Consider the following 12639-nt stretch of genomic DNA (forward strand, 5'->3'; position numbering starts at 1 on the left):
CTTTTTTTTTTTCTTCAGGGACCACTCGGTAGACAAATGTTAAAGGAAAATATTAAACCTTGCCAAGAATGGCTTGAGTAGTGATACATGCATTCTACCTATATATAGAGTTAATACAACTTTCAAAGAGTAAAACAGTTTGCCTTTTATGAATGTCCAGTTGAATGTGAAGAACAACAGTTTTTGAGGAAAAAAAATCTGCAGATTTGGTTTTAATTATGATTTATGTAATTATTATCAGGTAATAGCTAAAAGAAAAGAAGATTCTGGAAAAATAAAACTCTTGCTTCATTGGACACCGGAGGACATGTGAGTATATTGCTAGTGATACGATATAGGATTTAAATGGGGAAGGATTTACAGTGGGGCAAATGAGCTGTCACTAAATTATGTTATGCCTTTGAATATCTAAATTAAGGTTCATGTTTTAAAAAATGCTTTTTAAAAAGTAATTTAGAAGTTCAAAAAATAATAAGCAATGCTTAATTGGTTTTTTTACTTTAGCTTTCAAGCCTTCAGACTCTGATACCAGTTTAAGAAAATTTTAAGCTGTATTTTTGATGCATTTTGTCACTATGGGTATTAATAACAAGGTCCTCTACTTATTGAATGGGGAGTTCAGGTTGGTTTTGCCAGCCATATACATACGGAAGTTTATCACTGAGACAACTTTGTTTTATCCACTGATTTGTCTTGATCCTAAAATACTTTTAGGTGCTGAAAAATGTACAATCATCAGTGTAACGGTAGAACTACAAGCATCTTTGCCTAGGTGCCACAATTTAATAGTATACTAACAACAGTTGGCCTTTTAAGGTATCCGTCTCATATTGCTGCCTCTTTGGATTCTCCCACTGAAGCTTGGAATAATCTTCAAGCATGTTTGGTTGCTTTTTTTTCTTGGTTTTTCAAAGTTCTGCCTTGTTCCAAAGGAGTAGCCTTGTGTGTAATGCAGGATGAAGGTACTGTCCTCGGGTAGGCTTGGGACATATGAAATAGTAAGTGTACTTTAGAAATAATTTATCTACTTCTTTGAAATAGCTGAGATCTCATCTATTTCTTCTGACATAGGAAAGAGTTTATATGTAGATATTTTGATCATAATTATATGGAAAAGTAGAATAAATGTTTGGTTTCCACTTGCTGTAGAAGAGCAGTAGTCAGAGTTGTTTTAGGAGAGGCAGTAGCTGTATACTCTGTGTTTTCCACGTTTTAAGGCAATTAACTACTTTTCCTTGTAAAGGTAAGAATAATTATAATAGAATTTATTTCTTGGATCCATACTCCTGCATACCGATTCCTGGATCCATAGTCCTGCATACAGATGAAGTTACTGGGATGTTTAGTTCACATTAAGTTGGAAGTTACTGAGACATTTAGTTCACACTAAGATGAATAGCTGCATAATTAGGTAGGACACGCAGGTTTAGAGGCTCTTTCTTAAAAGGAATTTCAGTTTTACCAGGAAGATACCTCTAAATTGGTAGAATTCATTAGGTAAGAATGTATAAGTTTCAGAGGAAATAGTCATAGTTCATGCAATTAACTTCTAGAACAAGGGGGTCTTTTAGATTCAGTGCTGCTTCTAAGGGATTGAGTGGGATGGTGATGCAAAGCCTTAGCATAACAGAAATTTACCTTTGCTTTGGTGAAGTTATTTAAATTGCTCAGTTTTGTAGTGTCCCAAATTAGTCATATGCAGTAGTGTGAACTTGGCAGTGTGAATCTATTATAACTTTTATTTGCTGAGGACAAGGGTTGCTGATAAGTTATCTGCAGCAATGTTTGGCATTTTGGTGCAATTTTAAAGTGTCTAAAGCTTGTGCTGCTCGTTGCAGCACTTGTAGACTGCAAGTTTCAATTCAACTTGGGAGAGGATAACTAAAATATTCTAGTAAAAAGTGTAGTTTTTTGCTTCCTTTTAAGACAGCTGGTAATACTATATGTAGCAGAATTCTGAAATTATTTTTTTTTAAATATTACAGATAGACAGTTAGTTGCATTTTAAGATAAAAAGCATTAAAAAAGCATATAACACTGGGAACATGAAAAGTTATAAATAAAAAAAAAATTCAGTACTTTTTTCCTAATAGAGTCAAGTGAGGTTTTTGCTCATGCAGATGAATACAATATTAGAATCTCTGCCTTGGAGAAGACAAGTCATTCAGTAATGTTAAGACATCCCTGACGGAATGTAGATTTGGTTGGTCAGGTCAAAGGAATAAGGTGTTTTATATTCATATTTCTTGTATCTTGATTGGGTTAGGTAGAGGGTGTATTTCCTGCACTGAATGATGTAGTTTTGAATTATTGAGTATTCAGTAGATTCAATTTCATCTTGATTATTACACTTAAGAACAGCAAATGCAAGGTATCATGGCTCATGTCATCCATCTGTCTTACACAGTGAATGTACTCGCACTTCAGGAAAGTTGAATGCAGTCACGATGATTACTTTCCGTTGTGCTGAGCTGTTCATCAGCCTTTCACATGGAGCTAGTAATAATGATTTAACTTTTTCTACTCTGAGTCATCTTGAGAAACTGTTAAGCTGCTCCAGGTTCTCTGTACATTTACTTTTTTCAGGAAAATACTAGTCTTTAACTCGTTTCCTATACAAGAGGGAAATAAATTTAATTTTTTTTTTTTTTTTGAGCAGGAATTTATTCTTTGTGCCAGTACTTCTTAGCTTACTGAGTTGTTATCTTTATGTATATTTCAAATAGTCTTTGCATGTGAAAAGTTTTCTTATTTGCTGTTTGTATCGTTCTGCATCTTCAGCACATAGCTTCTACTAAATGTTCCAAATGTTGCTTGTCAAAAAAATGATTTTGGCTTTATTTAAAAAAAAGTCTTATGATGTTTTTTCACCTTTCATGATCTGTATTAAACCTTATTAGATACATGGGTTGCCTCCTGGGTGTCGTATCGTGTGTGTCCCCCCTCTTTTTTCCTTTTACCACTTTCATCTGTAAAGGCAAAAGTATGATTGGAGAAACTCCTTTTCCTACTGGGATAGAAGTTCTCTGTTTCATTTCATTTTTTGGATGGCTTACCCAAAAAATTGAATTTGATTTACAGCTAACTTTCATTGCTGAAAAAGAGAGGTTCAGTTTAATAATTTGCAAAAGTCTGTAAAATTGCATATAGCTTTGTTCACAGAAAGAACTGTTTTGTCTCGATAGTCTTAAATGTTGGGTTTCTCGATTTGAAACTTGTTGAAAAATGTTAGAATTCTTAATTACAAACTTAAATGTTTTTCCCCACCCTGAAATTAATTTTTGGCTCCTAGGTCATATAAAAGGGGGGGGGCAGGGAGGGGAGGGAAAGAAAAAAGAAAACATCGCTTTATGTGGGCTGAAAATAATCTCAGGGGGTTGTCGGTGGTGTTTTTCTTTTTTTTTTTTCTTTTGGGGGAGTGGGTGGTTTGGGGTTTTTTTTGTTGTTGTTTCGGTTGGTAACCCATCCCCCTCCCCCCTCCAGTAATGGAAGCAAAATGGATCACTTGTTTGTCCTGCACAGCCTTGGTCAATGCTAACTTTTGGAAGGAGGCAGGAAAGTGGGTTTTCAGTAAGACACTGATGACCTCTGCAAGCCCAGTGCCTCTCTTAATAATGTGTTACCTGAAAACGTCAGCAGGGCCTTAAAAACCCAACGTGCTTTCAGTAAAAGAAGCAATAATGCAAAAGCCACTCTGAAGTAGGCATGTTTGGTTTCAAAGAATTTAAGTACAAAATGTAGATCAATTGTGTACGTTATCTCTAGCCATCTTCCCCAAGTTTCACCGCAAGTGGCACTGAAGCAACAATTCTCTTTGATCTATAAAGACCAAGTTTTATTCTGTCTCACAATGAGAACTATTACATAGCCAAAATATTTTGTGGTGATTGCCTGGATTTCCTCAGAAGGTAATCAAACAATTAACTTCTGCAAAGTTGGAGCATTTTGACATTGGAAGCTTTGAACTTGGAGCAAGGAAATTAGTGTAACTTGAAGCTCAGTGCTTGCAGTATATTCTGCCTTTACTTACTTTTTTGACAGCATCAAAGAATTTTATGCCCAGTAAAATAAAATACTTTTAAACATCTTTTTTCCTGCTACCCATTTTCACCTTAAATTGTTAAAATGGAGAATGTTGTGCCATTATCGTTGTATGTTTGATTTAGTATTCTTCTGGAATAATCTAAATTCTGTTTAGTATCTTTTTCACACTGAGAACTTGAAAAACTTCGAAGTATAATATGTAAAGATTGGCTGTCTTTTCCTCACTCCAGTGAAGATGCTTTTTAACCAGGGAAATGTGAAGATTACTTTTAAAAACTTCATATGTATTAGATTACCACATAATTTTATGGTAAGAAAAACAGTTGATCTTTTTTGAATATTTTTATTTTATTTATTCATAGTCTGCCTGATGTGTGGGTAAATGAAAGTGAGCGACATCAGTTAAAAACTAAAGTAGTTCATTTATCAAAACTACCAAAAGATACTGCCTTGCTTCTGGACCCAAACATATACAGGTAATGTCTTAATTTTGAAACTTTCTCTACTTAAATATATTCTTAAGCCTCACTTAACTTTTAGACGTTGGAAAATCAGGATTGCTAATGCATTATACACCACACCAGGGAGCCTCGATCCTGTCAGCGTCCAGGAGTTAAGTTCTGAGGTCTTAAGTTGTTTCAGAATTACTTAACTTCTTGAACTGAACTCTAGTTACTGAGAAACGGGGAATGTGTGTATTTACCAAGTGTATTTTACTTTTTTGTGCTTGGTGTACAGAAATTCTAGTAAAGGAGGTACATACAGTGGAATCCTGAAAGATCACTTCTGTTAAGATCACATACTGGTTTGTATACCAATTTTTTTAAAGTCCAAATTTATCTTTACATATTTTATATTCAAATGTAATACATGCAGTATTACCTTGAAATCTGTACTTGTATACAAGTACTGTTATTTTTTAAGACAAGATTCTTTAGAAGGGGACAGAAGGGGACAGTACATGTTACTTGTCTTTAAGCTGCTTTCACATTTGTGTTTTTAGGACTTCAGATTGGCTTCTAATCCATCTTGTTCCTAATAATTTCCTGATTTTTTCCCCCCCTCTTTATTAGTGTGCTCACATAATTGTCAGTACCCACAGTTCTGTGTGTGTACAGTTTTTAAAGGTAATCTGAAATGCTTAATTCACTCTTAAGTTTTTGAACATCCAAAGATACATATTTATGGATTTATATTAAAAATTCATTAAAATGGGTCACAAAGGAAAAAAAAAATGTTTTTTCTGCCATGACTGAAGTTCACTGTTCCTATGTTTCTTCCTTAACATCCAGTGACCTAGTGTCTAAAGGAGTAACTAGAACGCTAATTTGAGGTCTTCATATGCGATAAGCCTTTCAGTTCACCTTTAATAATCAGTGTATTTCACTAATCAAATTAATGAAAACTTGGTTTACAATATGAAAATAAATCATCATACTATATCTGCTATCTTTGTGAATGTAAGTATTTAAAATACTTACTTTAGTATATGAATTACTGATGTTAACAGTAAATCATAAAAATGTTATGAGGAAATTGGATTGTGTGTTTTAAAACTGCTTAACACAGTGACTGTTTTATGATCTAATTTAGGTGTTAATCATCTTTATATTGATTACCTTTGCAGAACTTGATAGAATAGTTTGATTTGAAAAGGAAATAAAAAACCTTTTTTAAATAAAGATGTAATGATCTTTGGGATTAAGTACTTGGAGAAAAATGAGCAACCCTTTCTACCTCTCCCACATAAAATTAAGGTCCCCTCACATAATGTTGTACTAGATTTTTAGCAGTATAGATCAGTGTGTGATTAAAAAGAGCTTTGGGACCAACTGTGGGAGATCAAAGAAATAAAATTGAACAAAACTTTGCAAGGGAAAAAAGTGATTAAGGGAATTCAGCTATTAATGTCATGCTAAAATGATGACTCCAATAGAAAGTTTGAAATAATTATCTGAAATGTACGTTAATATGGGATCATATAAAATGGCTTTCAGTTTTAATCAAATTAAGTGAAAGTAGATTTTATATAGTCATGATTTCATAGTATACTCTAGCTGACTCGAATTTACATCTCAGGGTCTTTATGTAAAAATGTACTATCTTCTTTTACAGAACAATGCCCCAGAAGAGGTTGAAGAGGTAAAAACCAAGCAAGTGGGGACACCTGCAGTCTTAGTCACTGACAATGGATTTAGAAACAAAGTTGCACATTAGTCAAATCCCATCCTTTTTTTTTTTTTTTTTCCTTAGATAAATATTTATGCTTAGTGTAAACATTCTGTGAATGAAGTTGATGCTTCCGTGGAATATATTAATATATTACTGTATATCCACATTTTCATGGAATGGTACAGTGGGAGACTGAGCAAACACTCTTCTGGCAACTTAGTGGAACAACTAAAAGGCTTTGCATGCTTGCTTCTTTAAGCTGCGTTTTTCTTTAGTGAATACAGTAGTTTATATTTGATGAAAAGAAAAAGTAACCATCACCGTTTACTCACAATTCCCAGGAGAACTGTTAACAAGCTATTAGGCTTCTTGTCAATGTTAACCAAATATGACACATGCCAGACAATAAAACAGCTACCAAGGGATTATCCTGTTGCCCTTTGAGTATGGTGGATAGTAATCATTTGTCATTTGTAATCTCGTGTCCTTTTGCAGATCCCTAAAATATGTTGGATTATAATGTTTAAACAAATGTTGATGGAATGCTTGTCTTTTCCAATCAACTATGAATACGTATAGTACAGTTTAAAGATGTTAAGAGTGTTGCAGTATGTCTGACCCCTTTTTCAGGAGTAGTATAGTATGTTAATGAGATCTGCTTTTGTGTGATCCATATCAATGGACGGTTTTTGAAAAACCTCTACTTAAGCAGTTAGTGTTATTGGTATTTTATTTTACTTTTTTGACCCTTTAGGATCCCCGTTCACTTGTAAAGTATACTTTTTTATTTGGCCTAACGTTTTCTAGATGTAAAGAAAATGGTATTTTTTAAAAAAAAAAAATCTAGAAAATCAATCCTTTATGCACCAAAGTTGGCTTTGAAAAGGAAAGTAAAATCATTTTCTTGCTTAATAAGCAAGAAGCCATGGATTTTTTTAACTGACAAATAGAGATGTGTCTAACCTGTTAGTCTTTGTATGGAGACAAAAATGTTGCATATAGATAATAGGACATTGCTTGTAAATATTTCAGCAGATTTGTAATATATTTTTATATTATGAAATGTACTGTAGATGTTTTTCTAGAGGCATGAAAGTTAAAATGTATATATTACGGTAGAAATAATATTGAAGGATATTGTAATTCACTAGTGCTGCCAGAAGAATTGTTTAAAAAAAGCACCTTCCTTAACAATAAAAAACCCCCTTCTTTTACATACCTAAGGGACTATATACTACTGTTAATATCTGTTGTAAGAACAAAAATACATTGAACATCCTTCCCAGAAATCTTAGAGGGATGAATAGTACCCATAATTAATTCATGGCGCTCCTTTCTAATAGTGAACATGAAATTAGTTTTTTCCTTACTATTGGAAGGAACTAATGTGTAAAATTTGTATGGATATATGCAGTCAAACTGCAGAGTTAGTCCTCCTTATTGGGGAGGAATTTGCTACAGTGAAACTAATAACCAGCAGTTTTTACACTAAATTTTTATTAAATAGAATAAAACTTAAAGTAACCCTTTGGTTGCAGAAGTGAGCATATCCTAATATAATACAAATGCATTCTGCATTGGTACTGACACGAGAGTCTTGCTTAGCTCCAATGGGTTAAAAATGTTACTTATATACACAAAAAAAAAATCTTATCAAATGAAATGAAGTGCAGATTAAAAGCACCACTAATATAAGATGTTCTGGAATGGTTGTTTAATAAGGGTATTATTCATGAAATCTGTAGTGATGTGACTTTATTTTTGAAAAAATGCAGTGTTTTGGTTTTTTTTTGCTTGAGCACTTCACCTACTGCTTTTTCTGTACCTATAAAGTAATCTGTAATCATTGTTTCTTTTTTTTGAATTTGTTATAAAATTGCCAAATAGAAGTGTTTCAGATATAGTTTGTATTTGTATTTTTTTAATTTTATTGCTTCATGAGTTTCTTGTAAGTCATTTATAATTGACAGATGATTGTAGACCTTGCCTGAGTATTTTTTCTAATAAAACAAAGCAAACAAACCTATTAGCTTCGAAAGTGTAAGATTTCAATGAAGTTTTCAAAGAGAAATGAAAAATGTCACTATCTCTATTTACCCTGTAAGTAGTAACATGCATACCTTTACACAATTGGGAATTCATGGATACAAGTCATGTATTGTTCATGTAAACTGTGACTTTCTTTTCTTGGGTTTGAGAAAAGTACTATCTGATATTCTCCTAGTACAGCTTCTGCCTCAGAAGGAAAAATCAGTTAAAATTCAAAACATCTGTGAACAAATGGATACATTGGAATTAATTAAACTTTCCATAATAGTCAAAAGGTAAGTGGATTTTTGTTTTTTTTTTTTTTACCTTGAAGTTATCAAAGTGAATTGTGAAAAGTATTTATGCTTGAAAGTTGTTTATATTCTACAAATTATGTAATTACTCGGTGGTGTTTTATGTTTCAAATGACAGTCATGGCTCTCTAAAGCTCTGCTTCAGTTTTTGTGTGTGTCCCCGGATGAATTTCAGTTTTGTTAGAGTACCAGATACATGGAACTGGCACTTTGTGCTAGGAGGCATTGATCACTTTGTTCTGAAAAAAATCTTACTGCTCTTACTGTTGTTCTTGAAAAGTGTTAATGAAATAATTGGCCTCTACCCTTTGGAGTAGCTCCGTGTGCTTTCTTTCGGGATGCAACATACAAAGGTTTCCTCCTGTCTTTCCTCAAGAACATTTTTTTTTTTTTAAATAGATTTTCCAAATACCTACAGAATGTGTTCCCTCCCAGCTGGAGTGTTTATTTTCTTTGAAGAGAAATGTCACCAAGACAAACCTGTAGTTACTTTACCCTTTTTTGCAGTCTGTTTCCAGATTGCTTTAATGAGTAACTATATAAATATCCTGATTTTATACTTCTTTACTTAGACATTCTGTGTTATCTTTAACACATTACAGAAGGTGAGCAAAAGAAAATGACTTAACTTTACAGTTAAAGTTAAATCATGGCAAAATACACTGACGTGTGTACTCCATGAGGAGAGGCTGAGGGAGCTGGACAAGTTCAGCCTGGAAAAGAGGCGACTTTGGGGGAACTTAACAGCAGCCTTCCAGTACCTAAGAAGTTACTAAGAAGGTGGAGCCAAGCTCACTTAGAACTGCACAGCAGGAGGGTGTCAGTTATCCGGGTGTTTGTTTATTCCATAAATTGAAATGGGAGGGTTTTTTTCTCTATGAGGATAGTCAAACGTTGGAACAAAACTCCCGGAGATCCCAGAAATCTCTGTCCTTGACGGTTTCCAAGATCCAGACAAAGCCCTGAGCAACCTGATCTGGATTCAGTGTTGTTAGTGTTGCACTGAGCTGGAGATTGGACCAGATGGTCCCTTGGCGGTCCCTCCCAACATGAATTATTCTGTGTTTCTGTGATTCGGAACTAAGTAGGCTTTCTTTTCCAGCCCACATGCTCAGGAGGACATCAACTATGTTCAGATCACATTAGCAAGCTCTTCATACGTTCATAGATCATGGTTAGAATTGGAGCTGTTTGAACTGAAAACTGATCAGCTGTGGCAGTAACTTGGATCTGGGGCTTTAGTCTACGTTTGTTTTGGCTTGAACTATGCTGGCACATTTGTCTTAAGGTAGATGTTGATGCTTGAGGATGTGGGTGAGAAATGGGCATGGGATGGAATGTTTATTCCCCCACTGTTGGGTGACACCAACAAGGGTTTTCAGAAATCTCAAATGTGTTTGTGGGTGTCTTGGGTTATCTTACTTCTGGGACACATTTAAAGAGGAAGTGCCGGATCAAGCTCTTTGAGAGTTTCACTTTTCAGGAGTTGCAGTGCACCCAAATATCTGTGCCCAAAATAAGCAGTCCTTTTGGAATGTGTTGGCTTGAATTTTACAGTTTTCTAAAGCTGAATAACAGGATTTTTGAGTGAGGAATGCTATTTTGAGAATGCAGAACATTTCTGCCTTTTGCTTAAGTCGATGGAAGTTTTTCTCTGGGAAGACTTCCTAGCGTTTGGGCATAGCATACAGCTGATTGTTTGATACTAGATATCATTCTATCTACTAAAGCACTTTAGTAGAGCAGAAACACATCAGTTCTTTTCTAATACATATATTGCATATAAGTTTCTCTGAAGTTGCTGTGATTTTTCAGATTTTGGCTAAATTGCATAATATGCAACACTATATATATTTTTTTTTACTTCTATATTCTATTAAGTAATTATATCAGTAGTTTCCGATTAAAATTATATATTAAATCTGGACTAGCTTCATTTGGGAACAAATAGGTTAATTATGTTTAAATCTGCATTGTTTTTAATAATAGGAATTGAAGTGCTTGATTTCTGTTCCTTTCAGCTTTTCAGTGCAGCATATGAATTGATCATCTTAATACTTCAGTCTGAAATTGATGATATATCCTCACTTAATGTTTTCTTGCCTTGACATTTTAAACTTGTGTATGAACCTATCATAAGTATTTCTCTTGTCATATTAATGTATGACAAGTCCAACAGGAAAAAAAATCATCTCATCAGGAAAGTTGGCTTTAAAAAAGCAGCTGAGTCTATGGTTTCTTTCAGTTATTTTCTGTAAGTTGTTAAGTAGACAGCCTGTGAATGGCTCCTATATGCACATGGCTTTGAAAGTAAAATAAACAGTTTGATCCCTAAAACAAGATTCTCTAAACAAAACATTCCAGCAACAGAAGATGGTTTTAACATCACATGGATTTTCTTAGTCAAGTGAAGATGCCCTTAGATCTGTTAGTTATCCTCGTGTTTATTTATTCCAAGTAAATAATAGTCTTTGGTAAACTATGTTGCTTCAACTTCTAATAAAAATTTCTGAATTACGTATTTTGGGGGGGGGAAATACTGCACTGCTGTTTTGAGCAATACGATGGAAAAAATATTTTTAAATCAAGAATATCCATTTGTTCGTGCCTTTTCAATAAGACCCCGTTTTCTAAAATTCTCTGTGCTTGCAATTACATAAACCAAATTGAGACTAAAAGAATGAATACTCATATTAATACAGCTGTAGTCTCCTAGTGCTTATAATGAGAAGAATCAGGTTTAAATACTAGAGGTGAATCTCTCAAAGTATATTTATGAGAACAGTTATTACAGTGCTGAAGAGCTTCATTATTGTAATCTCTATTATAATATTTTTTCCTAACGTAGGGTGAACTAAAATTTGACCAACAATAAAACCTCATACTCCTGAAAGATTAGGATTTTTTCAACCATCTATTCTGTTATGTTTCCCTGAATATAGTTGACAAACTAGAAGATACAAATAGATTTAGGTATGCTGTCAAATCTCAGGTCATCTCCTGGAGGGGGGGAAAAAACCCAAAGATTAATGTTTTGTGTTTAAAGCAGAACATTGGTTCCAGGAGACAGGAGCTGTGAATTTACTCTTTCCAGGTAAGAAACTGTGGTCATGAGCATAGACCAATGTTGCAACCTGTATTTTTGGATTTCGACTGGAAATGGCAGTACTGATAATTTGCTTTCTTACTGTATTACAGCAGCTCTCCTTACAGTGAAAAATTCTCCCCAGGCTATAGAACCAAGTGTCTTAATTTTTATACTACAGTATATAGTACTCTGTACAGTAATCTACAGAGTATGTATGTTTGTGTTTTGATACAGTTTTATCAAAATCTTCTGTAATAACTGCTTTGTATTTTTCTTCATTTTAATGAAATGTATAGTTGGAATACTGTTGTCTGCCTCTTAATGCTTTGTAATCCTTAAAATCTAACCAACTTACTTTTTCTGTCCAGTACTTTCCATGCTAATCCGTTTACACTGTATTATAGCATACAGTAGTACAAGTACAGAGGTGGACCAAAGTAAAGTTCCACGTGTACCCCTAATTCTTGCATACCCTAATTTTTGAAAACTTGTCTTGCAACCTTGTCTTAAAGTCTTTTATCTGTAATTTCTTAAATGATTTAAAAATATATACCAATTCCAGTATATAGCATCGTACCATCATTTTCAGGGAGCTACAGCAGTTACCTGTTGATATCTACAAGGCTCACTCTGCTGAGCTGTCCTATTGGAGCTAATAGAGTAACTCGGAGCAGCAGTGGATGTCGTCTTTCATGCAGACTAGGAACAAGAAGGGAAGGAGATGCTACTTGTGAGTTTGGTAGCTGTTGAAGATTGAGTTAGTAATACAGTTCTAGGCTGGAAGGAACTGTGATCTAGATCTATCTTCTAAGGTTCGATGCTTAACTTTTTTTTTCTTTTCTGTTTTCCAGTATTTTAAGGCAAAAAGAAAAGCAATGTTCTGGTCTAGCCTGTTGTTCTGGTCCAGTGCTATTTTGCTGTCAGCTGTACATCAAGTTTCTCATATTTATTTCCCCTTCTCTCCCACATACGTACTTGCACTTCCACCTTTAA

The 12639-nt window shown here is 34.1% G+C and overlaps 1 protein-coding gene across 3 annotated transcripts in view; it reads left to right on the top strand.

The window, feature by feature from the left end:
* Window positions 1-11090, top strand: part of AEBP2 (AE binding protein 2) — a 56609-nt gene extending 45519 nt beyond the window's left edge. The window contains exons 6-9 of one of the 3 annotated variants that reach the window (XM_075160195.1): window positions 242-309; window positions 4407-4520; window positions 4783-4849; window positions 6160-11090. In XM_075160195.1, coding sequence (XP_075016296.1) covers window positions 242-309; window positions 4407-4520; window positions 4783-4837 — 237 coding nt within the window. In that variant the 3' untranslated portion in view covers window positions 4838-4849; window positions 6160-11090. The remainder of the gene's footprint in view (window positions 1-241; window positions 310-4406; window positions 4521-4782; window positions 4850-6159) is intronic. The other 2 variants (XM_075160205.1, XM_075160215.1) reach the window with 2 other exon arrangements.
* The last annotated feature ends 1549 nt before the right edge of the window (window positions 11091-12639 follow it).

This window comes from Calonectris borealis, chromosome 1 (assembly GCF_964195595.1).
Source record: "Calonectris borealis chromosome 1, bCalBor7.hap1.2, whole genome shotgun sequence".
NCBI classification, from domain to species: Eukaryota; Metazoa; Chordata; class Aves; order Procellariiformes; family Procellariidae; genus Calonectris; species Calonectris borealis.